The sequence below is a fragment of the Heloderma suspectum genome, chromosome 11 (genome assembly GCF_057233095.1).
Source record: "Heloderma suspectum isolate Gila_16-S chromosome 11, 16-S_ref, whole genome shotgun sequence".
NCBI classification, from domain to species: Eukaryota; Metazoa; Chordata; class Lepidosauria; order Squamata; family Helodermatidae; genus Heloderma; species Heloderma suspectum.
The window spans coordinates 43,112,024-43,138,621 of record NC_139468.1 but is presented as its reverse complement, the minus strand read 5'-3'; the positions used below and the strand labels follow the sequence as shown (position 1 = coordinate 43,138,621).

Below are 26,598 nucleotides of genomic sequence, written 5' to 3'. Positions count from 1 at the left end.
CGCGGGGCCGCCGAGGCGCGGCTCCCAGGGCCCGGGGAAGCCCCCGCCGCCGGGCGGGTTCGCGCCGGGCCGCGGCTCGGGGCGGGGGCCAAGGCCGTCGGGCAGGTCTCGGCCCGGCGGCCTTCCACGGACAAGCCGCCCCTCGCCCAACTGCTCGCTGAGCCGCGGGGGGAGGACGGGCGCGCCGCGGAGTCCTGCGGGCCGGCGCCCGCCCGGCTTCCCCCAGCCCCGGCGAGGCGCCGCGCAGGGCCGAGGCGGGCACAGCGCCGCGCTGGCGGGCCGGGCGGGAGCCGCTCTCTCGCGGCCCGCCGGGCAGAGGCGAGGGCTGCCCGGGAACGCCGAGCCGCGGCGGCGCCTCCTCGCGGGCGGAGGGGGGCGGCAACCCGCGCCGGGCCTCTGCGCGACGGAGCCCCAGCGCGGAGCCGCGCTCTGCCCGCCCGCCCGCGGCCGCTTGCGGAGGCGCCGCCGCCCGCTCCAGGGCTGCGGCCCTCGGGACGCGCCAGCCAGCCCCGCCCCGCCCCGCCCGGCCCGGCATGCCCCGCGCGGCGCCGCCCCGCCCCCGCCCGGCCCGAGCGAGTGACGGGCGGGCAAGATGGCGGCCGAGGCGGATTCCTGGGGTAGGTCCGGCCGGCCCGCGCGCGCCGCGCCGCGCCGCGCGCGCCCCCGCTGAGCCCCTTTCTCTGTCTCCACAGACGTGGACACCTTCGAGGCGCCGGATCCTCTGGCCGGGCGCCTCCCGCCCGCGCCTGCCGTGGTGGCCGCGGACCGCTGGGCCGGCGAGGACGAGGAGGACGACGTCAAGGTGGGCAGCCGGCGCCGCGCCCCGCCTGGGCTCCGGCCCGCGCGCCGCCGCCCTGCCGGGCCTCGCTGCCGAGGGCGCCCCGGCGGAGCGCAGGCCGCCGCCCGCGCGCTGGCGGCGTGGGCCGGGCGCGCCTGCCACGCGGCCGGCCGCCTGCAGCAGCTGCTCCGCTCCCCCGGCCTCGGCCAGCCGCGGGGCGCCGCGCAGCCCCCCGCCGGGGAGCCGGGCCGGGCCGCCCCGCGGGAAGCGGCTCGCCCGCCGACGCCGCCCGGCCCGGGCGCGGCGGACGCTTCCGGGGCCGACGAGCGGGCGCGGCGCCCGGAGAGGAGCGCCAGCCGGCTGTGGGCCGGCCAGGCCAGGCCAGGCCGCTCAGGCTCCGGGGAGCTCTCCGGGTGGGCTCGGCCGCGGAAGCGCGGGCGGCTCCGGCACAGCGAGGGGCGCTTCGCGGCGCCTGCCGCCCGCCCCTCCGGACGGCCCGGGCTGGAGGCCGCCCTCCGAGGCGCCCGGCTTCCCCCTCGGCGCAGGCCTGTCGGGCTCAGCCCCGTTGTGGCCCCCTCCCCTCGGCTGGAGGATCCCCCTCCTGCCCGTGGCCTGTTCCGTGGGTGAGGATGTGGCGCTCGCTCTTGGGCCCAGCCGCGGCTGGGGCTGCCCGGCAGCTGGGGCTGCCTTCTGGCCCCGCGGTATCCAGTTCCTGGGCGTTTTGGAAAGCGCGCTCGGTAACGTCGTGCTGGTGCCCAGGCAAGCCGCGTGAGGCGGTTAGGCAGCTCTGGACAAGGAACTTGAAGCACGCTCTTACACTTGGGGTAAGCTTAGCGATACGCCCCCCAGTTTTGGAGTCTTTGAGAAAAGAGCAGACTCGGAAGGCCTTCCCCGCTCCGGAGTAAAATTGTCCGTTACTCTCAGCCTTGGAATATACTTCTCCAAATGTTTATTTGATGAGAGATGTGTACAAGTTTAAGATTAAGTACGTCCTGCTCTGGTTGCTGTTACTGCTGGCCTTATATTTGGTGCTTGTCAGATTGCCTCAAAATGCGGACAAGATTTCTTTCCGTAGTTGTGATATTCTTAGAGTTTTGAGTAGCTGTTAGTTACTAAATTATGCTTGTTTTTTGTGTGAATACAGTTGTGTCAAGAAGGCAAATGGACTTGGGCATGGGCGGTAGTTTGTGCATGTGCTCAGGCACGCCCTTATCAGTCCTGGACATTGCAGTTTGTCAACCAAAATGGAGGGTGTGGCTGTTTATAGGGCTGGTGCTGAGATGCTAGAGAAAAAGGTGGCATCAGGCTGACTGAGGACAGGGTTAGATGCTCCAGTTTATTCTAGAACAGCCATCCCCAATGGCTATGCTGGCTGGGAATTATGGGAGATGCAGTCCAACACATCTGGAAGGTGCCAGGTTGGAGATGGCCACTTGTGTTGGACTCTAGCTCCCACTTAGCATGGTCAGGGATGATGGGAGCAGTAGTCTAGTATCTGAACGCCACAGGCTACCCACCCTGTTCAAAAACTGTTCTACTGATGTGGGAGATGAGGGACTGCCAAGTTTGTGTAATATAAGAAGCCCTGTGAGTAAAAATAGACATGTTCAGTTCCTTTGGCTTGGGGCATATTTTGTAAGTTATGTGCTTTGTGAAAGATAAGCAAGCCCCTACCAGGAGAGGGAGTTTTATAAGGATACAGAGAGGAGCTCCTTCTGTTAATGAATCTGTTGAATTATTAGAAGAGTTTTCTTATAATTGGAAATGGGCTATTGCTGGGCAGGCTCCATGGAGCGGTCTTTAAACACCAGGTTTGTAAATAACTGCTACTTTGGTGGTCTGCAGCAAGTAAGAACTTTCAGGTAGGGAAATCTACAAAAGCTGGCTGTTATTTTCTTTCAGGCCACAACTGGCTAATCATGGTATATGAGGACAGGTAGCTTAGTAGTGCTATGGGGGATGGTAGGAGAGAGGTGGCTGAACCAAGGCAATGTGTTAGCAATTCCACTTGCACCTCCAACACCCTTCCTGGGTGAGCAAAGTGCTGCTGTTCCTCACCTCTTGGTGGTTTTACTTAAGCTACTAATTAAAGTGTACTGTCTGGAGTTAGCAATTAAGTCTCACTTTTAGTTACAATTTTTCAAGGCAAGAAAGATTTGTGTTTTGTGGAGTCTGTGCCCGAAATGTGTGTTACACAGATGCTGTCTTGCAGCAGCTGTAGTTGTTCAAGGATGCTGCATCTTTAGCAGCAGCCGTCTTCTCTTCGAATGGCTGAGCCGCCTATGGCTGGCTGTAGCATTCAGGTTGCTAGTGCAACCTGGGTCATTGCCCCAGCAGGGTGCGGATGCTGTAGGTGTTACAAGGTGGGAATGTTTCTCGTATTCCATTTCACTTTCTTTTGTGGTCTTTGGGATACATTTTGTTGAGTTGATCCTGAGCGTAGCATAAAGGGAACTAACCCACTGACTGAATTTGGCCTTTGTTCAGAATCCCTCTCTCCAATAATTCCTGGGGTAGAAGTAACAAAGGGCATCATGAGCTGTGGGCCTTATTTCCACCAGCTTTTCTTGCAAAGTGCTCCTGAGCAATCTGAAGTAGGTGCGATGTACCAGACTGCTTCAATAGTAAGCGTGCTCTTACAACAATTCACTTCAGTTCTGAAGACCAAGTGTGAGGCCAGGCCACTCTTCTCCCATTGAACTGACTGCCCGGTGTGTGTTGCATTGTACTCTCATGCTGATACCTGGTGCTGCTTGCTTTTTTTTCCTGCTAGGATAACTGGGATGATGATGAGGAGGAGGAGGAGGAGGAGGAGGAAGAAAAGGAGACAGAAGTAAAGCCAGGTGAGAAGCCCACCCCCTTAAAGAGCAGCAGAATAGTCCTTGTGGCTTGAGCATCCTGATGCCTCCTCCTTGTGTGTGTTCCTTTGGACAGAGGCCCAGGCCTCTTGGGTTAGGATGCCTATGTATTACTCATGGTTCATGTTCTGAAGTTCGCAGTATTTAAAAGTTGAAAGTGATATTATGCAATTTTCACAGAAACCAAAGTTTCAGAAAAGAAGAAAATAGCAGAAAAGATAAAAGAGAGGGAAAAACTGCAGAAGAAAAAGCAAGAGGAGATTAAAAAAAGGGTAAGGCTTTTCTGAATGGAGATAGGTGAGCTACTTCTGCTTCATGCACCTGGGAAAATGAGGCACCTTATGCCTTGATCTAGTTTTACCTGCCCTATTCTCCCAAGAAGTGAGCCCTGACAGCCATTTATAAGGACCAGAGTGTCAAACAGCTTGGGGGTGGGTGAGGGAGGCTTATTCTACTTTCTTAAGGTCGGCTTTGTCCACAGAGTGAGTTTTTTAGCTGGATGTTTTGAGTTTGTACATTGTGGTCACATGAGAGTTTTTCAGTTGTTGCACATTTAAATTGATTGCCACACGCATAATTCCCCCAGTTCAGCATTTTCTGCTTATATATAGACCCCCTGGGTGAGGTTAAAGAGGCACCCTCCAACTTTTCAAGTGAGCATAACTCCTCCAGGGGAGACCCTTGATCTTCGTTCTGGAGTTTATATTGGATGTGACTCACTATATACAGTGAAATAAAGCAAGAGTTACATCTGGTATTTAATTATGGAGCTTCTGCGTGTCTCCACTTAGTGGAGGAAAAAATTTTTGGAAGACATGGTTTATGTAAAAACCATTGGAGTAAGGGGTGTAAAATACTAATTTTCTGTTCATCTGCATAAATTTGAAACTTCTGATAGCCATGTTGACTTTCCTCTTAGGTTAGCACTGAGCACAGACTAAAAGTCACTGCATATAATTGAACTTGGTTTTATTTCCTCATTTAAGTTAGAGGTATCCGAAGAATCTAAAGAACTTACACCAGAAGAACAGTTAGCAGACAAGCTACGGCTGCAGAAATTGCAAGAAGAGGCAGACCTTGAATTAGCAAAAGAAACTTTTGGTAAGTGTGAAGGCACTGGAATCTAAGCATGGTGACATTGTAAGCGTATATGTTCATCATGCCACATTCTGCAGGATCAGGGTGCAATTCAAAGTAGAAATGTAAAAAAAGATGGTTGGCCACATTACTTCAAGCATTTCCCTCCCTTCAGTGGGCCATATAAATGTCAGCTGCTGTTACTATTTGCCCTTCCTTTTACAGGTGTAAATAACACATGTGGAATAGATGCCATGAATCCATCTTCAAAAGATGACTTTACGGAATTCGGCAAATTGTTAAAAGAGAAAATAACACAGTATGAGAAATCCCTATATTACGCTGGTTTTTTGGAAACATTAGTTCGAGATGTATGTATTTCATGTAAGTACATCACAATGGAACATCGTTGTTTGCCCTCTACTCCCATTTTAATATGTGGACACATTAAAGCAGCAATCCAGTGACAGAAGCTGGACTGAATGACTGGGTTGAACTAGCAGTCAAATCTAAGTAAGCCTGCATAATACCTCCTGCACTCCATTTTAAGAGTGCTGCGAACTGCAGGCCTTTGGACGTTTTCATTTTGGCCCACTCTTTCAAAGAACACACGTTAGCTAACCACAGTTGCAAGTCAAGAGTAGATTTTCCCTTCCAGTATTGTATAATAATTCTCTTGGCTACCCCATGCTCAAAGAATCCATAATACATGTTATAAGGTGAAATTCCAAACTCTGGGGCTATAGCCTAAGAGAGCCTAAGTATCTTCTAGCAATGATCACCTGTGGTCATATTAGCAGTCCCCTGAATTTTAGACTGAACTGAAGCAACAGGAGGTCACACCCAGGCCATATGAGTAAGTGTTCCAGTGCCCAAGTTAAGACTCCAGCAAACGGGGGGTATGCAACCACCCCTCATTAAACATTCTCTGAAGTGTCCAATAGATTTGAAACAAAGGTTTCTGTTGTATTAGCCTCATCTTTAGATAAAAAATCATGGTTTACTTTTTTCAAAACAACCCACCATTTATTTGAAAATAGCCCACTCAAGTCCATTTATTCTAAAGACCTCAAAGATAATAGATACCAATTTTATCCATAGCCATGAATAATGTATAAACTTGCTTGAAATAAACAGAAGGTATAAGAATAGGAAGATTTCTTATAATATAAATCACCCTCAGAATTAAATTAATCTTAATCACACTTACCCCCAAATACTTAAAAGGAGTTCTAGACCACCTGTCTAAATCATACTTGTACCAAATGTGGTTACAATTTTAAATTTGGAAAGCTTCCTAGGAACTAACAAGATAAAAAAAACCCAAAGCATCAAATCTGGTTTACCCCAGTTTATGGAATAACTGCATAAAATGCCCGACTATTATGTTAGAGAAATAAGGTTAGGAATAGAAATTTATGGCTTATCAATAAAACACAGCATCCTCTACATACAAAACCATCTTATATTAACCTCACCTAGCAGTTCGAAAGCAAGAAATTGCAAGTAGATAGTTAAATCCAGTTAAAAGCAAGTAGTAGGTACCGCCTCGGCAGGAAAGGTAACAGCGTTCCGTGCACCTCGGTGTTCAGTCATGCCGGCCACATGACCACGGAAGCGTCTTTGGACAGCGCTGGCTCTTCGGCTTAGAAACGGGGATGAGGACCGCACCCTAGAGTCGGACACGACTGGTTGGGGACACCTTTACCTTTTTACTATAAAATAACCTTTGATATTTTCAGAGTTTCTAATAGCACAAGCTGCTCTAAAACTAGATTAAGAAGAAAAGGGGATAAGGGGCATCCTTGATATGTACCTTGGCACAAGTTAATTAAAGGAGACAATATTCCACTAGTAAACACACATGAGCAAGGAGCTACGTGCAACATACTAATCCCCCACCCCACCCCTTTGGGGGAATCCACTTAAAACATGTAACAAAAAACCCAATACACTAGAAATAGCAACTGCATCTTGCTTATTTTCAGATAGAGCTAATGCAAAGTCTAATTGTTTGATCCTTGATGGCCCCGTGTAAGCCCAGTTTGAGGTGAATGGATAATGGCGGGGAAGTCTATGCACCAGCGTGGCTGTCAATATCTTAGTATCCGTATTTATCAAAGAAATGGATGGGTCTGTCACTGGAACATAAAGCAGGAACTTCACCCAACTTTAGAACAGCTATATAAGCCTCCTTAAAAGAAGGTGAACACTTATTTTTAAAAGCTTCATTAGAAACCTCCAATAAAACAGGAGGTAAACACTCACTATACTTTTTATATCAATCAGCAGGAAATCCATCAGGACCAAGCACTCTCCCCAGTTCCCTGGATTTAATAGCATCATAGAATCATAAGAGTTGGAAGGGGCTATTTAGGCCCCTCCTCAGTGCAGGAATCCAGTTAAAAGCATCCTTGACAGATCCAGTCTTTGCTTGAAGATCTCCAATGACAGAGAGCCCACCACCTCTCTAGGCAGTTGATTCCACTGCCTGACTGCTCCAACCGTTAGGAAGTTTTTCCTGATGTTCAGCTGAAATCTGCCTTCCTTTAACTTAAGCCTGTTATTTCATGTCCTGGAGACTTGGATGCCAGAGAATGGGTTGAGGCCATCTTCTGTGTGACAACCCTTTAGATACTTTAAGAGTTCTATCGTATCCCCCTCCGTCTTTTCCTCTCATGGCTAAACCTACCCAGTTCCTTCAGTCTTTCCTCATAAGACTTGGTCTCTAGTCCCCTGATCTTTGTTGCCCTTCTCTGAACTCATTCCAGTTTATCTGAATCGTTCTTAGAAGTGTGGCGTTCAAAACTGGACATAGTATTTGAGGTGAGGACTGAGCAGAGTGGAACTTTTACTTCCCATGATTTTGAGATTATACTTCTATTGATGGAACCTAAAATTGTCAACGCCTTTTTTTGCAACCACATCAAACTGCTGAATCATATTCAGCTTGTGATCAACTACAGCTCCAAGATCCTTTTCACTTGTACTGCTGTCAAGCCAGGTATCCCCCATCTTATACCTCTGCGTTTGATTTCTTTTTCCTAAATGAAGATCTTTGCACTTGTTTCTGTTCAATTTCATTGTGCTTTCTGACCAGTTTTCTAAACCCATCAAGATCAGTTTGAAAGTTGTTTCTGTCGTCTATTAGCTATTCCACCCAATTTTGTGTCATCTGCAAATTTGATAAGCATTCCCCCCACTACTTGCTCCAAGTCATTAATTAAAATTTTGAAGTGTACAGGGCCCAGGACTGAGCCCTGCAGCACCCCACTTGATACCTCTCTCCAGTTTGATGTGGAACTGTTGATGAGCACTTTTTGAGTACAGTTGTCCAGTCAGCTGTGGATCCACCTAGTAGCAGTACCATCCAGCCTATGCTTAACTAGCTTGCTAATCAGAATATCATGGGGCACTTTGCCTAATGCCTTGCTGAAACCAGATCCTCTGCTGGGAGAAGACTGAGCCAAAATAGGAGTTTAGCAGTTCTGCCTTTGTCATCTGTCAGCATTTTGCCATCTTTACTGAGCAATTGGTCTACCATTACTTTTGTCCTCCTTTTACTTTGAACATATTTGAAGAAGCCCTTTTTGTTATTTTTAGCATCCCTCGCCAATTCCAGGCTATCTGCCCTCGTTCCACCTCCTATATGTGTCCTTTTTAATTTTCAGATCATTGCTAAGCTTTTTTGTGTAGCTGCACTGGCTTCCGTTACCGTCCATTTTTTTCCTCATTGGGATTGTTTCTGATTGAGCCTTTAGTATCTCCTTTTTTAGGATCTCCCATCCCTCTTGAACTCCCCTTCCTGTTATGTTTTTCTGCCACGGAGTCCTACTTGTTATTGCTCTCAGTTTATTAAAATCAGCTTTCCTGAAGGCCAGGGTATATGTTTGACGACATTCAGCTTTAGTTTTTCTTAAAATCAAGACTGTGAGCATTACATGGTTACATTCCCAAAGTTCCTTCTACTTTCACCTCGTAAACTCTTCTCTATTGGTCAGAATCAAGACAAGGATGGCTGATCCTCTTGTTCCTCCCTCCACCCTCTAAAGGAGAAAGTTGTCAGCAAGGCAAGTCAGGAATTTCCTGGAGAGACCCTGCTTGGCAGAGTGTCCCCCAACAGATATCAGGGCAATTGAAGTCCCCCATCACTACTACTTTATGATTCCATGATATCTGCAATTTGCTTTAGGAAAGCATCATCCATATCTTCTCCTTGGCTGGGTGGTCAGTAGTAGACGCCGTAGTATGGCTTTTATTCCTTTCTCCATTTATTTTAACCCAGATGTTTTCAACAGGGCCACCATGTTCATTCTCTGGAATTTCTGTGCAGGTGTCTACATTTCTAACAGTGCAACCTCTCCCCTCTTTCTGTGGCTTCTGGTTTTTTTGAACAAGTTATATTCTTCAGTTGCTGCATTCCGCTCACGGGAGTCATTCCACCAAGTCTGCCTCTTAGCCTTCTTGAATCAAGAGTTCAGGTTCATTCTGTTTATTTCCCATACTCTGAGCATTAGTATAAAGGCATCAAAAGCCATGAACTTTATGCTCTAATGACCTCCCTGCACTTGTATTAATAGGCCCCACTATAGCTGCTCTTTCTGTTCCTACTGCACTGCATGAGCCCTTTTATGTAGTCTGTATCTCTGGGCTTTCATCTCCATCCCCACAGGATTCAGTTTGAAGCCCTTCTGATCAGACTTTCCATTCTTCAGGCAAATACATTCTTCCCAGTCTTTTTGAGGTGCAGTCCATCTCCCACCAGCAGCCCTTCATCCCCAAAGTGTAAACCATGGTCCCAGAAACCAAATCTCTCTCAGCAACATCATCTTCATAGCCAGTTGTTCACCTGCAAAATTCTTTGTTCCCTTTCTAGTCCTCTTCTGCAGACCAGAAGGATGGATGAGAACGCCACTTGAGCCCCAAGGTTTTGAGCTTCCTTTCTAGAGCTTCATGGTCTGACATGATGCGGTCATAGCTGTGCTTGGCAGTATCATTCATTCCCACATGGATAAGCAGGAGGGGATAACTGTAGGTGGATTGATAAGTGTCAGCAGCCACTCCATCACATCTCCAATCTGTGCTCTTGGGAGCTCCTCAGGCCAACCGGTCTGGCCACCACATGTCCCCCACACATCCCCTTCTATTCTGCGCAGGAGGGAGTCACCAGCCACGACCACTCTTCTTTTTCTCTTGCTTCAGGGAGCAGTTCCATCCCCTCTGATCTGTGGTACTCCAGCATGTGGCTTCCTGTCCTGCAAGGTCTGCTGTAGATCTTCCCCTGAAGGTTCAGCACCAGTCTCCTTTGCAAGAGAAAGCAATTTCATAGTTCTAGTTATGCAAAGTGGCTGCTGAATCTCTACCTCCTGAGTGTCACAGTCGTCCATGAAGGTTGCTCCTCCTTTCATTCATCCTTTTCCTCTTTCTGAGTGGCCCCCCACAGTTGTCCTTCCAGCACCTCCTGTGTTCTGTCCAAGAACTCTTCACCTCTCTTATACCTTGGAATGTGGCCACTCGTTGTTCCAGACCTCATACCTTTTCTCAAAGAATCATAGAATAGTAGGGTTGGAAGGGTCCTACAAGGCCATCAAGTCCAACCCCCTGCTCAATGCAGGAATCCAGGTCAGAACATCCCTGACAGGTGGCTGTCCAGCCTCGTATTGAACGCCTCCAGTATGGGAGAGCCCACCACCTCCCTGGGTAATTGGTTCCATTGTCGTATTGCTCTAACAGTCAGGAAGTTTTTCCTGATGTTCAGCCGGAATCTGGCTTTCTGTAACTTGAGCCCATTATTCCGTGTCCTGCGCTCTGGGATAATCAGGAAGAGATCCTGACCTTCCTCTCTGTGACAACCTTTCAAGTACTTGAAGAGCGCTATCCTATCTCCCCTCAGTCTTCTCTTCTCAAGGCTAAACAGGCCCAGTTCTTTCAGTCTCTCTTCATAGGGCTTTGTTTCCAGTCCCCTGATCATCTTTGTTGCCCTCCTCTGAACGCTCTCCAGTTTGTCTGCATCGTTCTTAAAGTGTGGTGCCCAGAACTGGACACAGTACTCCAGACGAGGCCTAACCAGTGCTGAGTAGAGGGGGACTAGTACTTCCCGGGATTTGGAAGCTATGCTTCTGTTAATGCAGCCCAAAAGAGCATTGGCCTTTTTTGCAGCCACATCACATTGTTGGCTCATATTCAGCTTGTGATCGACAACAATTCCAAGATCCTTCTCGCTTGTCGTGTTGTTGAGCTATGTATCCCCCATCTTGTAACTGTGCATTTCGTTTCTTTTTCCTAGGCGCAGAATGCATTTATCCCTATTAAATGTCGTTCTGTTGGTTTCTGCCCAGCGCTCCAGTCTATCCAGATCACTTTGAATTTTGTTTCTGTCTTCCAAAGTATTAGCTATCCCGCCCAATTTTGTGTCATCTGCAAATTTGATCAGCATTCCCTGCACCTCCTCCTCCAAGTCATTAATACAAATGTTGAAGAGCACTGGGCCCAGGACTGAGCCCTGCGGTACCCCACTCATTATTTCTCCCCCGTTTGAGAAGGTCCCATTGATAAGCACTCTTTGAGTCCAATTCTGCAGCCAACTGTGGATCCACCGGATCGTTGTTTCATCTAGCCCACTTTGAGCTAGTTTGCTCATCAGGATATCATGGGGCACTTTGTCGAAAGCTTTGCTGAAGTCGAGGTATATGATGTCTACAGCATTCCCATGGTCTACAAGGGAGGTTACTTGATCAAAAAATGAGATCAGATTCATCTGGCAGGACTCGCTTTTGACAAATCCATGTTGGCTCCTAGGGATGCAACCAGCTTGCACTTGAGGCAAAAGCACAGCACGTTATGTTCAGGCAGGAAAACAAACAATTCTGTCAGGAAGTCACCTCCCATTTGCATGTTAGTTTAAAGGCGCTTCAGTCTGGTACTGCCTCAGTAGGACTTCATTTTGAATGCAAATGCATAATCCCTGTTTACTTCGTCTTCCACTAGGTATACACTTTCAGGATTCAAGTAAAATTTTCTAAGGCACAGAGTAACACTCAAAATGTTGCTAATTTATAATCCCAGAATCTATATATACTTGACCACAGTTATCACGTATAAAGGGTATAGTATTTTGTGGCTTAGAGTGTAATCCCTATGTTTAGTTGGAAAAAAGGCCTAAAACTTCCAGTCTGTGCTAGCAATTGTATGAGTTTTTTCGGCCCAAACATGCACAGATTTGCACCCTTAATGTGTTTTAATCTAGTTTTTTTTCCTAATGGACCAACATGGCTATTCTGTGTCTTAGAATATTAGTGTGACTGGGTTTTGTCACCGTAAGCCAGGTCTTTTGCATCTCCATCTTCAGGAGAGGAATTCTACTCACCACAGCTGAGCAAACCTCCCCAACGGAGGCCTCATTTGGTTTCTGTAGATTTTTTTAACATCAGTTCTATATTCACTGATTAGTGAATTTTGAGGGAGTAAATGAAAAATGTGATGACAGTTGCTGAAAAGGTAGTTCTGCCTCTACCTGAGTCAGACTATTGGTTTGTCCACCCCAGGGCTGTCCAGCCTGCCTGGCAGAGGCTCTTCAGGTTCTGAGGTAGAGGCCTTTTCCAGCTCACACCTGACATCTTTGTAACCTGGAGATGCTAACCACTGAATCTGGCTGGGGCCTTTTGAATACTTGCTTGGCTACTGATCTGTGGCCCTTCCCATTCAGCCTCCATGTATTTTTCTAAAAATACTTTGCCAGGGCACCCCAGCTGGTTTCCTGTGGAGATCTGCCTTGAGTGCCATTTTTGGGTAGAAAGGCGGGGTATAAATCAAGTTAAAAAATAAATAAATCTGAACTGCTTCTGAGGTAGACTCTGATTCTCTAGCACCCTTCCTCAAACAGAAAATCTGTATTTACTCAAACTGGTGTCCAATAATTTATTTGTTTGATGAGTTGCTGAAAAAGTGATTATTGGAAAGCCCTGTAAATGACCCCCTGCTTTTATTCCCAATTTAGTGGAAGTTGATGACTTGAAAAAGATCACAAATTCCTTGACAGTGCTATGCAGCGAGAAGCAAAAACAAGAGAAGGTGGGTCTTGGGCATGGTTTCTCTTTCCATCCATTTGGAGTGGGTGGTGGTCTTCTGGATTATTCTGGGCTCCGGTAGCTGTTACCACAGTGCCCTTGTTGACATTCTGTTAGCCCCTCAGTCGTTCTGGTGGCCCACATAGACTGAGGTAAAGGAAGGTGGTGGTTCCCCAGAGTCCTGTGTCCTCTCCCTTGGTCTGCTTGCTCTGTACAATAGGCAACACCTCTGCTCATCCAGCCCGGGTGTTCTGTTGCAGTGTGACACTCCTTGAAAGTGCAGAACCTCTTGCAGCCTGAGGGTTGGATTCCATTTCAGAGAGGCACTCAAGGGCTGCGTTCCAGTGGTGGGCAGGGTAAAGGCAAAAGGGGTGGGGCCCAGAAGCCAGCATACTGTAGCTTAAAGCCTTTACTGTCAGTCACTCAGCCTTCGGAGAGGCATTCCAACCTTTCAGAATAGGGAAAAACTGCAGAAAAGCTGGGAAACCACCAAACCATTGGTGTTGGTGAAAATGGGGTGGGGCCAGGGAAGGAGGCGTGGCCCTCTGAGGAACCAGGGGGGCTGGATGGACCCCCAGGCCTTAGACGGTTTACAATATGAAGGAAGCATGTCAGTTTCATATTCAAGTATGCTGATTAATTTTCTTAATAGTGTAGTAGTTCATCGACTTTCATAGTTCTGATAAACCACGATACCCGTACAGAATACTTACTATTTCAGTCAGAATAAATGCTATTTGTATCTCTTTGGAAGAGCCTTGAGTGGTGGTTGTTCTGCTCTGTTTATAAGCACACTGATGCTCACTTTTCACTATCTTAACCAAGGTTTGGGGAGTGAGGGTTGGTTTTATAGGTCCCTTCCTAAACCTGGGCTGCTTCTGTCTTTTCTCCAGCAAAATAAAGCCAAAAAGAAGAAAAAAGGAGTGGTGCCTGGAGGAGGTTTAAAAGCAACTATGAAAGATGACTTGGCAGATTATGGTGGTTACGATGGTGGCTACGTACAAGATTTCGAAGACTTCATGTGACATTTCTCCTCCCTTCTGTTGTCTTTCTGTTGCCCATAATCCCTTAAATGTGTAGCACAACTTCTTTCCTTTAAATTCTGCCAAATGCTACAATCAGAAAGTGCAGTATCTTTGTGCTCTTGGTTACCCTGTCGACATTCGGCTGCTGAAGTGTTGGGGTGCCCACCTTGATGCGAAGGGAATAAAAGGATGAAGCTCAATTCTTTATTCAATAATAGGAAATAATGGAACTTTGATAATGTGTGACTTCATAGCAGCAGAAGCAGCACTTAATTGGAAATTAATTTCAAAGAGGCCAAAATTGTATTAATACCAGCACAGTTTAGTAATAACAGCCTTAACTGTACCTTTTCCATAGACTCTACCCAGACAACAAAAGCAGTTTGCAGCAAGGGCATGGTGTGCATTTAGTATTAAAAATGGCTTTATCTATTAAATTAGAGCTTGAGGTTTTCAGTAGGTTGGCAAATGGCCTGAGGGGAGGATTCTGCACTTGGAATGCATCTGTGAAATTCCACTGACTTCAGATCTGGGAAGTGGTAAATAAATCGCCTCTTTGGGTCAGAATGGGGGATGGTTCTGTTGCATTGGAAGAAACTTGTAACTCAAGTCTAAGCAGTTTAGTTTACACTTCTCTGACTCTTGGGGGGAATTCTTTGTCACCAAGTTTTGGTGGCTATAATCCAACTCTCACAAGACTTTGCTGTTTTTGTTTTTGTTTTCATTTACAGGAATCCTGCTTAGCAAACTGCAACAGTTAACGACAGTTGGGCAAATTGTTATGTTAACAATTATGACATCTGCAAATGTTTTATAAAAGTAACTAATTTAATAAAATCACTATTGTGAGGACTGAGACCTTTGGTTTGGCTGTGCTTCTACTGTGAGTGAGAACGATGGCTTGAAAGCAGGCAGGGCTTTCTTGGCCTTCTTTCTCTCTCTCACTTGAGAACATACTAGTTTTCTGAGCATCTTCCAGCCTGGCCTTCCAGTCTCACACTAGGCCCTACTTAATCCCAATGTCTTATAACTGTCAGATTTTTTTCTCTGGCTTTAGCAGGTATAGTGGTGCCTGAGTCCAACAACTTGAAATCAGGTCACTTGCCATCCTTTGGCTTCAGCAGGAGCCTTAGATCTATAAGAACAATGTCTGCAAATGAAACATGCATATGAACAGTTTTAAGTTGGTTTCCTATTTCTTTTGAGGATACTTTGCAGTAAGTAATGTTTATAGCACATACTATTTTAGGTTATGTGCAATTTGCAAAAAGTGCCTTTCTAAGATTTATATAGCTAGCTTCTTGTAGTGATTGTACAAGAAGCTAGCTACTAAAACTTGAATCATACAACCATTCTTGTGTAGTGAGGAAAAGCAGTCAGGTGTGTATTCTTTTGCTCCTATGTCAGAAGGGCCAGGCTTCAAACCTTCCGACGTGAGGTAGGGAGGGCCTCCACGCTGGTGTATATAATTCCTGCCTTCTGCATGCGAACAGAGGCTCTTGTCCCTCCTGGGTCACACAGTTACCTTTTTCTTAGCAAAGACTAAAGGTTTGACCCTTGCTGTTGATATGGGGAAGATTCTTCAGTCTGGCAGAAAGGGACTGAAAACATCAATAATAGGGATCAAGAACTGAGTCATCCTAGGAGAGCATGCAGCTGCAAGGACTGCTGGGGCAGCTAGTGTGACAAAGGAGCAAGGCCCCATCCTGCCCTAAAGCAGGAGCCAGAGTCTAACGGAAGGTTAAGCCTCCTCCAAATGGCTAGCAAGCATTTCATACTTTCTCCCTTCCCAAAGATCCACATTGTACATCACAATGGCAAATCATGGGTTAACTAACTCCTGACTTGTAGGGGCGCACGCTGCACATGAGCCACTTCCAGTTTGCATAAACAACCTAAAACTGTCTTGTTTGTAGCTTGTTAGCATGATGTCCAAACCCAGGCAGTCTGGGTTGTTTATGGGTTAAACAATCCAGAGTTAACCTAAGATTTGCTGGATTATTTAAGATTGTTTATGGAAACCGAAAGTGGCTGACATCCTTGCGAATTGTGGGTTAATTTATTAACCCACAGTTTGCTGTTATGATGTGTGAACTGGCCTGTAGTGTGAATGCTTCCATTAAATTTGTGAAATAGATCTACAGCTGGGGAGGGGAGGGATGTTAGACATGCTTGCTGTAAGCAGATCTTGCAGTGTAAGAAGTATCCTGCCTCTTCCTCTGGTTTATTGTGTTTGCCTCTACTGGCCTTGAGGCCTGACTGAGAATGTTTGGGACCTGGTCTCACCGCTGGCTTGCCAGCCCTGTTATTGCTCCTGCTACATCTCTGGTTTATGTAATGTTCTCCCACCTCCTTTTGACCACCAAAAAAGTCTCAGTGCTGACTGCTAGTGCATGTCTGTTCGGCAAATCAACGAAGGTTTTGAGTGAGCTGCAACAGCAAGTAGATCCACCCCCCCCCCCCAATAAGAGTGTGATAGCTGGAGCATGTGCTGAAATTGATATGACAACCAAAGCTCAATCAGGTGAGTGCTGCTAAGGAAAGGGAGGCACATGAGGATAAACATTTCTGTGTGCTGTCTTGCCCCTCCCTTCACTATAACAGAGTGAATCTTTGGCTCAAGAAATCCATTCACAATAGCCCTCTTGATCAGTATTGCTTTCTATCTTCAGGCATTTTCCTAACTTGGTTAGAGCCAGGAGTGCCCACCAAAAGATAGGCCTGCTTGGGGGAACTGATACATGCAACCCTATATACAGCCCTCCTACCAGTGATCCTGCTCCTCTCCCCTACAGTTGCTTGAGAATAACCAACAAAACCCCTGTCCTTTGTAAAAGTCACGCCCCATTGTGGACCTAGTTTCGGAGGCATGATAGCAGAGGCTGAGGTGACCAGGAAGAGAGATGCGGGAGCCAAATATCTTGAGTAAAGGAACAGGAGGGCATGCTGTGCCTTTTAACCCAGTATTAAAAGCCAAGGCCTCTTGAAGCCATAAATATCGTTATTAGGGCCTTAGTGGCTACCCACTGTAGCCTTACTAAATGATATGGGTTTTGCTGTCTGCAGTTTTTCCTACGGACATGCACAACTCAGGATAGGATCATCACATTTTGAGGAAGCTGTTGGGCTGGTAAGGATGCTCCACACAGGTACCTCCAGTTTCCCTTATGATCCATAGACCCTGCAAAGGATTCTGGTATCCATGCAATCTCTGCCATAAGGAAGGGTGCCTTAGGAAGACTGAGCTATTCTAGGGACATAAATACATACTTCCAGCGACTTGCTTAGAATTTCAGTTGGCCAGTTTTAGGCCAGCCTTACCAAGTTGTCCAGAAGCCCACAAAAATGTATGGCCATATATATTGCCATATATATTGATCCCACTCAAAAGTACTGAGCACCTGAGAACCCTCAGGGCTTGTTTTTGGGTGAACCTAGAATCATAGTAGAATCATAGAACAGTAGGGTTGAAAGGGTCTACAAGGCCATCGAGTCCAACCCCCTGCTCAATGCAGGAGTCCAAGTCAGAGCATCCCTGATAGATGGCTGTCCAGCCTCCTCTTGAACGCCTCCAGTGTGGGAGAGCCCACCGCCTCCCTAGGGAATTGGGTCCATTGTCGTATTGCTCTGTCAGGAAGTTTCTCCTGATGGTCCCTTAAGAACATCACTCATGGGCAAGTGCTTAGGCACAGAGGCACTGAAGAGCATTGGCTGTTTGAACATTGCTTAATTTAGGATCTTCCTGAGAAGAGGCTCCTATGGGAGATGGTTCAGCTCAGTTTACTCATCTGTAGGTCCCTGCATGGACCTTTTCCATAAGGCAACTGGGTGCTTTCCTTGATCCCATTAATTAGTATCTCACTAGAAAATGTTTGGTGTATAGCAAATAATAGACACTTCATACACTTTTCTGCAGGCCTCAAGAACTGATCTTTCTGTCGTGAGATCAGTGCACGAACTGGATATAGGTGGAACACATGTCAGTTTTACATGACCAGGAATAATCCTTTTTGGACTACAGATACCAAAATCCTTCTCCCTCAGGGATCACACTGTGGAAGTAAGCTCAGCCAATTCACCTTGATGGAATGTGGTCTAGACGCTACAAGATCAAGTGAGCTTTCTTAGCAGCAAAGGCAATAATTCTTTCTGTCCAGAGAGACAACTTCTGATGCATACTACAAGTTCATTGCAGTACAAGTTCAACTCTCTAGTTCATTAAGAGGCAATCTGGGCCTTACGGTGAGCACTTTTGCAAATTGGTACAAAACTGAGTAGTAAGCCTGCTAAACCATCCTTCACTGGAATAGCACCCTTAAGCAGAGAGAGCATGTTGTTACTCTCTCGGATGCCAACTGCTTTTGGACATCCTGTCCCTTGAAAGAAAATCCAACTTCCCAAGAATCTCCACTCTGTCCTGGGTTGTCACCTCTACCCAATTGTTTGTTACTGAATGATTCTGATCTACAATTGTTCCTTGAGATGCTTTGTAGACCATTTACTTATTGTTGGACCTCTTGAGGATGCCCCTCTGTTGCTCATTCTTACTATTCTTTCTCTGCGCATGGTCTCTCTGAGTGTAAGGTCAGCTTTAGGAGCAAGTACAGTGTTTAACAGGACAATTCTAACCTTTATCTCAGAGAGCTCCAATGCTGAAGCCTCCGAGATAGCCAAAGTCCTGCTGAGCTCATGCCAGCAGGGTAGAAGTGAGGGAGGACCAGTCCTTTTCCCCGCTCCCTGACCAGTTTTTCTGTCATTCTGAAACCAATCAAAGGGAATTTTGTTTTTCTGAAACCAATGAGAAGAAATTAATTACTGCCTGGTTGGTGGGGCGGGGGGAGCATGACTGGGAAGAGCAGGGAGGTCCATGACCTGATACACACACTTCCTTTCCACTTTTGTCAACATCAGAAAGGTATGGAGATGTGGTTGTTTCTGTGGGGGCTGGGAAGGCAGGGCAGAGGGCAGACGGCTGTGCCGTCAGAGGCAGAGAGCCGATCTATCCCATGGCGCCTGGGACAGTGTCCCAGGGACCATAGGATTGTACCCTAAGAGTTCCACAGGCTCCAAGAAGCTGGTTGCACCTGGTCAATAGAAGAATCGGCAAACCTTTGCGCTGCTACCTGCCTTTCTATCACTAGAACAGAATGGAAACTATGTATAGCCAGTTGTCCCATTTACAACATGCAGAGCTCATATTTTCTAATGGCACCTCACAGAATAGTAGGGTTGGAAGTAGGGTTGGACCTCCTCCTCCAAGTCATTCATAAAAATGTTGAAAAGCACTGGGCCCAGGACTGAGCTCTGCGGTACCCCACTCGTTACCTCTCCCCAATTTGAGAAGATCCCATTGATAAGCGCTCTTTGAGTCTGATTCTGTAGCCAACTGTGGATCCACCGGATCGTTGTTTCATCTAGCCCAGTTTGAGCTAGTTTGGTAATATCACGGGACACTTTGTTGAACGCTTTGCTGAAGTCGAGGTATATGATGTCCACAGCATTCCCACAGTCCACAAGGGAGGTGACCTGATCAAAAAATGAGATCAGATTCATCTGGCACATCACTCCTTAACCATTGTTGGCTTTTTCTTCGGAGTAATCTTCTGTTTTTTAGTAGTAGCCTTTCCTAGAAATAAACCCTGTTTATTTTGGCAATTCCCAGGAGGATTTAACTTCCATATTCCATAGATTTAGTCTTTAACATAAGGAAATAAAAATACCAAGCTGGAAGAGGTTGCTAAGTTATGTTTTCCTGCCATTTTCACTTTGCACACTAAATGTGCTTTGTTCACACGTCATGCTAAGCCATCCTGAGAACAAGCTATGGTGGATTGGCTTGACACTCCCAAGAGACGATTGCCCACTTGGTGGCTTCTCATGTGTACCCCTTCAGTCCCTCTCCATCCTCCAGGCCATTGCTGGAACATAGTCCAGGGCCCTTGCAGCAGAAATCCTCATTCCCTACATCAGCACTCTTTCCCTGATGAGGGAAACTCCCTCCCCATTCCCACATCAGATTGCAAAAAGGAAATAATTTTCCAAGTCCTTATAAATGCAGGCAAATGTTTGCAATTCTGTCAGTGAAATTTTCGCAAACTTCCCCTACTTTCGTAAGCTTTTTTTTTTGCTCCTGTGCAAGTTGCGCAGGAGAGGATGGCCACTGCTAGGAATTTTGTGCAGATTTCCCATCTTACTGCTCTGGCATGAATTTGACATTGACCGGGGGTGGGGAGAGTTGAGAGAAGACGCTTTGGGATGAGTGCACTTACTTCGGTGTAACATCAAAAGCCAAAAGGTGTTTGCTATCAAGTGAAGTACCAAGGTGGAGGACAGAGGGGGATACATGACTGGCAAAATAGGGGACACCTGCTCCTGTGCAAGAGCACAAGACACCAAACAACAAAAGCTTGCTAGCACATTCGTAAGGGCTCAGAAAAGTATTTCCTTTCTGTGATCTGATCAGGGCAGGGGGGCAGAGTTTTGCATCAGAAGCACCAAGATGAAGGATGAAATTGACAAGGAGATTTGCAAGAGTGGAATCTGACTCTGCTGGGCTCAATAGCAGGCAGGTACTCTTGCACATTTGTGCAAGACCCTGAACAATACATAAAAAATGGCAAATGTGTTCCTATGCTCATCAGGGCCCAGAAAAATACTTTGTTTTTGAGATCTTATGCAGGAGGGGGAGGGAGTTTCCCTTATCAGCCAGCAACCACAGTGGACCAATCCATTATGGGGGCTTCCCTTGCTAGTGAACACCTTTTTTATTTTTGAAGTTACACTGAAATAAGCACACCCAACCCTCTGCCCCCTTCTCAATGTCAAATTCATGGCAGAACAGTAGAACAGAGAGGAAATTTGCACAGATCTCATGGCAGAGCAGTAAAACAGAGGGGAAATTTACGCAAGATTCCGGGCAGTAGCCCTTTGCTCCTGTGCACATGCACAGGAGTGAAAATTTTAAAAAAGCAACACTTGCAAACACATACAAGACCCTCCGGTGTCCTTTCTTCATGATTCCTAGAAAAAAAAATCCATCCTGAGGCTGAGAATGGTGGCAACACTGGCAAGATTGCAAGGAGCTTTTTGCTCTTGCCAGTAGGTTTTCTAGCCATTCCTGACAACCCGCGGAAAAATCACCCTGCCACGTAAGCCACCCTCAGAACAAGCCACCCTAAATAACCCCACTACAAGCTATGGGTTCTCAGGGTAGCTTGTTTGCACAAAACTACCCATAATGGGAAAACCACTCTGGGTTCGAACGTCACACTAAGCCACTCTGTGACCACCCACGATGACAACCCACCGTGGCTTAGTGTGACATGTGAACCCAGTCTGTTACAGCAGATTTATAAATGGGTACTTGTGTGGATTAAAAAACGCTCTTTTTATCCATATGTGTGCTTCAATCACAGGCACGTTTGTGCATTTTTATGGACTTCACAGAATTAAATGATGCTCATACCTGAAAGGTATGCTGTTCACTTGCTGGTGTAAGGATCATTTTACAGAAAAACACACGCAGCAAAATTAAGTAACAGGAACCTTGGAAAACTATTTTCTCTCTCTCCATTAAGCCACCTTTCTACAGAAAATAGCCCCATAATCTAATCTAACTGATATAGCAGGTATACCAAGTCCACAATCCCTCACACATAGAGGTTAGATCCAGACTTAGTCATTGACTTTCAGTGGGTCTACTCCAAGTATGCCTAGTTCTGGATCCAACCTATAGTGATTTACTGAACTACCCATTTCTCTATGGTAACATCATTTTTTTAGCTCACCTTTGCTCACATATGAATGCTCTGAGGCAGTAATGGGCACCAGCTCTCCACCTTTAGCCAGAGCCAAGGAAGTCATTTACTAGGAACTTTTAAAAGCTGGGCTCATCTAAATTTCATGAAAATGTAAGAATTGCTCATGAACAATGGGAGTAATGAGGGTAATAGGAGAGGGGAGTTGTGAATCTGAATTATGCCTGCCAATTTCTGAAGCTCAACTTGGGTCTGAAATGCTACCTGTTATTTAAAATGTTTTTGAAAACATAGTATTAAACATGGCTGGGATAGTAGGTATTGTAAAAGTGATACTTCAGATCTAATGTTGAACAAAAGGTTGAACAAAAGTTGTTTGTACAGCAAATGGTCCTCTAATACTCTTACCTTTCAGGCTATTTGCACTACACAGGAAAAAGATTACTGAAGCTCATCCCACCATTTTGTAACCTGGAAGCTCAGATACAGAGCTTCAAGATCAGACATAGTTTTTTGCAATGTGTAGTTCTAAGTAACTTCTGGTTTCAGGAGAAGGATCCCCAGAGAGAAAGTCAGTCTCCAATGTGAAGTTGTTACATACAAATGCCAGTTTTATTCAATTCTGACTTCAGAAGTCAAAATTAATTTGAAACCAACCCCAAGGTTAATAATCCTCCTCACTGTTAGTATGGCTGCTGGAAACAACGTTGTACTGTGTCTTCTTGTATGGTTCAGATATTGAAAATCTAACAGCTTATCCACAAGCTGCCTTCTGGTCTGTTTTAAGTTCCCCATAACATACGTTATGGATCCAGCTGTTCTCTCAGTCAGGCAGTCTAGTTTGCCAGCAGGTCATTCAAACAACAACCTGTTTGGGCATCCTTTAGAAGCATGTTCACTACATCGTAGAACTGGTTGTCGTAAGCTAGCTTGTAATACACATAGATATCGTCGCAATATGTCAACAGCTTCTTCAGGTTTTTTAGAGCAGGTTCATTGCCTGCACGCTGCTTGAACCTGGAAGAGATGGTCACACTGTTAACAGATGTCCCCATCCCTTGTCCTCTGACAGAATACAACCAGCCTCCCCATTAGTTTAGCCTAGTGCCGAAGGAATGAGAGCTGCCTCCTTTCGGTACATACACTGAAGGACTTGAAGACATGGAGCCAGTATCCCAACTGTACAGGAAACCCAATTTGGGGAATGTCTCCCCACTGGAGAACTGGGCTGCAAATGGTTCACTTGGCTGCAAAGAGGACTCACTTCTGGGCAATTTCCTCAAAGGTGCTCGCCTTGAGCAGGCCACGCTGCTTGTACTCCTCTAGGTAGCTGAAATCACCCTTCATAATCACTTGCTGATACAGGACTTCAGCCCAGTCTGGGACAAGGTCATAGGCCTCAGCCACAACGGCAGCCTGGGGAGAGATTGGGAGAGGGAGAGAAATTCCAGCTGGCATGAGCGGGCCAGGAACTGCACACCACCTCTTTCCATCAAAAGGACTATGCCCTCTGAGGCTCTTTGTCAATCCTACAAAGATCCTGGCTGCATGTTAACATTTACTACATAAAAAATAGCAAGGCTTTGACTGTTGAGAATGTTCTGCTGACACTCAAGAGAAGTTTGAAAGTCTTTGCCCAGACATCCTGCTGACAGAGACAGAACTACTGCCCGCCAATTTCTCTCTTGTTATCTCACTCAGCTAATTTCTCCTAGCAATCGAACAGCGGGGATGGGGGAATCGCTAATAACAATCCACTGGCTATCCACAGTTTCTGTTTCTTCAGCATGTTGTTGTTCAGTTGTTCAGTCGTGTCCGACTCTTCGTGACCCCATGGACCACAGCACACTAGGCCTTCCTGTCCTGCGCTCTCTCCCGGAGTGCACTCAAGTCCATATTCACTATCTAGCCATCTCATCCTCTGCTGTCCCCTTCTTTTGCCTTCAATCTTTCCCAGCATCAGGGTCTTTTCCAGGGAGTTTTCTCTTCACATTAAGTGGCCAAAATATTTGAGCTTCAGCTTCAGTATCTGTCCTTCCAATGAGCACTCAGGGTTGATTTCCTTTAGGATGGACTGATTGGACCTCCTTGCAGTCCAGGGGACTCGTAAGAGTCTTCTCCAGCACCACAGTTCGAAAGCATCGATTCTTCAGCGCTCAGCCTTCCTTATAGTCCAGCTCTCACAGCCATACGTTGCTACTGGGAAAACCATAGCTTTGATTATACGAACCTTTGTCGGCAAGGTGATGTCTCTGCTTCTTACTATGCTGTCTAGGTTTGCCATAGCTTTCCTCCCAAGAAGCAAGCGTCTTTTAATTTCATGGCTACAGTCACCATCTGCGGTGATCTTGGAGCCCAAGAAAATAAAATCTGTCACTGCTTCCATTTCTTCCCCTTCTATATGCCAAGAAGTGATGGGGCCAGATGCCATGATCTTCGTTTGTTTAATGTTGAGTTTCAAACCAGCTTTTGCACTTTTAGTCTTCTCCCAAAAGAGGGTCTATGACCCCCCTGGCAAAGGCGAAGTACAGGCTGAAGGGGCAGGATTGCAGCTTGAGAGCGATAGGCATATGGTCAAGGAACACCTCATTACTTTGAATGAGTTCAGATCTCCAGGGCCAGATGAAATGCATCCTAGAGTAATAAAGGAACTGGAAGAAGAACTCTCAGTACCGCTGTCTATTCTCTTTGAGAAATCATGGAGGACGGGGGAAGTGCCAGATGACTGGAAGAGGGCTAACGTTGTCCCTATCTTCAAAAAGGGTAAAAAGGAGGAACCTGGGAACTACAGACCAGTCAGTCTGACATCAATCCCTGGGAAAATTCTGGAGCAGATCATAAAGCAATCCATCTGGAAACACCTTGACAACAATGCCGTGATTACTCGAAGCCAACATGGATTTGTCAAGAACAAGTCCTGCCAGACAAATCTGATCTCATTTTTGGATCAAGTAACCTCCCTTGTAAACCGTGGGAATGCTGTAGACATCATATACCTCGACTTCAGCAAAGCTTTCGACAAAGTGCCCCATGATATCCTGATGAGCAAACTAGCTCAAAGTGGGCTAGATGAAACAACGATCCGGTGGATCCACAGTTGGCTACAGAATCGGACTCAAAGAGTGCTTATCAATGGGACCTTCTCAAACTGGGGAGAGGTAACGAGTGGGGTACCGCAGGGCTCAGTCCTGGGCCCAGTGCTCTTCAACATTTGTATTAATGACTTGGAGGAGGAGGTGCAGGGAATGCTGATCAAATTTGCAGATGACACAAATTGGGCGGGATAGCTAATACTTTGGAAGACAGGAACAAAATTCAAAGTGATCTGGATAGACTGCAGCGCTGGGCAGAAACCAACAGAATGACATTTAATAGGGATAAATGCCAAGTTCTGCACCTAGGAAAAAGAAACCAAATGCACAGTTACAAGATGGGGATACGTGGCTCAACAACACTACAAGCGAAAAGGATCTTGGAATTGTTGTCGATCACAAGCTGAATATGAGCCAACAATGTGATGTGGCTGCAAAAAAGGCCAATGCTCTTTTGGGCTGCATTAATAGAAGCATAACTTCCAAATCCTGGGAAGTACTAGTTCCCCTCTACTCAGCAGTGGATAGGCCTCGTCTGGAGTACTGTGTCCAGTTCTGGGCGCCACACTTTAAGAACGATGCAGACAAACTGGAGAAGGTTCAGAGGAGAGCAACAAAGATGATCAGGGGACTGGAAACAAAGCCCTATGAAGAGAGACTGAAAGAACTGGGCCTGTTTAGCCTTGAGAAGAGAAGACTGAGGGGAGATAGGATAGCACTCTTCAAGTACTTGAAAGGTTGTCACAGAGAAGGAGGCCAGGATCTCTTCTTGATCATCCCAGAGTGCAGGATACGGAATCATGGGCTCAAGTTACAGGAAGCCAGATTCCGGCTGAATATCAGGGAAAACTTCCTGACTGTAAGAGCAATACGACAATGGAACCAATTACCTGGGGAGGTGGTGGGCTCTCCCACACTGGAGGCCTTCATGACGAGGCTGGACAGCCATTTGTCAGGGATGCTCTGACTTGGATTCCTGCACTGAGCAAGGGGTTGGACTCGATGGCCTTGTAGGCCCCTTCCAACCCTACTATTCTATGATTCTATGATTCTCCACTTTCACCCTCAACAAGAGGCTCTTTAGATCCTCTTCACTTTCTGCCATTCGGGTGTATCGTCTGCGTATCTGAGGTTGTTGATAATTCTCCCGGCAATCTTAATTCCGACCTGTGATTCATCCAACCCGGCGCTTCTCATGATGTACTCTGCATTTAAGTTAAATAAGCAGGGCGACAATATACAGCCTTGTCGTATTCGTTTCCCAATTTGGAACCAATCGGTTGTTCCATGTCCGGTTCTTACTGTTGCTTCTTGACCCTCGTACAGGTTTCTCAGGAGACAGGTAAGGTGGTCTGGTAGTCCCATCTCTTTCAGAATTTGCCACAGTTTGTTGTGATCCACACAATCAAAGGCTTTAGCGTAGTCAGTGAAGCAGAAATAGACGTTTTTCTGGAATTCTCTTGCTTTCTCCATGATCCAGCAAATGTTGGCGATTTGATCTCTAGTTCCTCTGCCTCTCCGAAACCCGGCTTGTACTTCCGGTAGTTCTCGGTTGACATGCTGCTGAAGCCTAGCTTGTAGGATTTTGAGCATCACCTTGCTGGCATGTGAAATGAGTGCAATTGTACGGTAGTTTGAACACTCTTTGGCATTGCCCTTCTTCAGCATGACGTCGGGTCAAAGACCACCAAGGTTTTCTCGAGTGTCAACAGATGAGGGTGCCTTTATAATTCTCAACAGTCAGAGTGGCTACTTTTCACACTGCCAATGTAACACATAGCCAGGCTCTCAGAAAGAACAGGGGATGTATCTGGGCACATGACAGGGCAGAGCTTGTCTCCTGCCTGTAACAGGCCCCTCTGATCAGGCTCTCTCAAGGAGAAATACTCAAGATCCAATAACAGCTGTAAGCCGTTCCAAATGGTGAATGCCCTCCTGTACTCCT

The 26,598-nt window shown here is 46.6% G+C and overlaps 2 protein-coding genes across 9 annotated transcripts in view; one reads left to right on the top strand and one right to left on the bottom strand.

Annotated features, from left to right (window-relative positions):
- The first annotated feature begins 570 nt into the window (after positions 1-570).
- On the top strand, positions 571-14,662 carry EIF3J (eukaryotic translation initiation factor 3 subunit J). The gene is made up of 8 exons (XM_084817640.1): positions 571-617; positions 693-802; positions 3,552-3,621; positions 3,817-3,908; positions 4,623-4,737; positions 4,939-5,097; positions 12,710-12,783; positions 13,673-14,662. Exons 1-8 carry the CDS (start codon positions 593-595, stop codon positions 13,802-13,804), a joined length of 777 nt encoding a protein of 258 aa, XP_084673766.1. The 5' UTR covers positions 571-592; the 3' UTR covers positions 13,805-14,662.
- SPG11 (SPG11 vesicle trafficking associated, spatacsin) overlaps positions 13,818-26,598 on the bottom strand; it is a 67,187-nt gene continuing 54,406 nt past the window's right edge. For 5 of the 8 annotated variants that reach the window (XM_084817625.1, XM_084817626.1, XM_084817628.1 and 2 more), the window contains 2 exons: positions 22,826-22,977; positions 13,818-22,578 (listed from right to left, as the gene is read on the bottom strand). In XM_084817625.1, coding sequence (XP_084673751.1) covers positions 22,398-22,578; positions 22,826-22,977 — 333 coding nt within the window. In that variant the 3' untranslated portion in view covers positions 13,818-22,397. Of the gene's footprint in view, positions 22,579-22,704; positions 22,978-26,598 lie in introns of all 8 variants that reach the window. The other 3 variants (XR_014785437.1, XR_014785438.1, XR_014785436.1) reach the window with 2 other exon arrangements.

Excerpts from the sequence above, each read along its gene's own strand:
- EIF3J (XM_084817640.1), top strand. The coding sequence starts at position 593 with ATGGCGGCCGAGGCGGATTCCTGGG. Across the intron at positions 618-692 it reads GGCCGAGGCGGATTCCTGGG|ACGTGGACACCTTCGAGGCG; the intron begins GTAGGTCCGGCC and ends CTGTCTCCACAG. Across the intron at positions 3,909-4,622 it reads AAGAGGAGATTAAAAAAAGG|TTAGAGGTATCCGAAGAATC; the intron begins GTAAGGCTTTTC and ends TCCTCATTTAAG.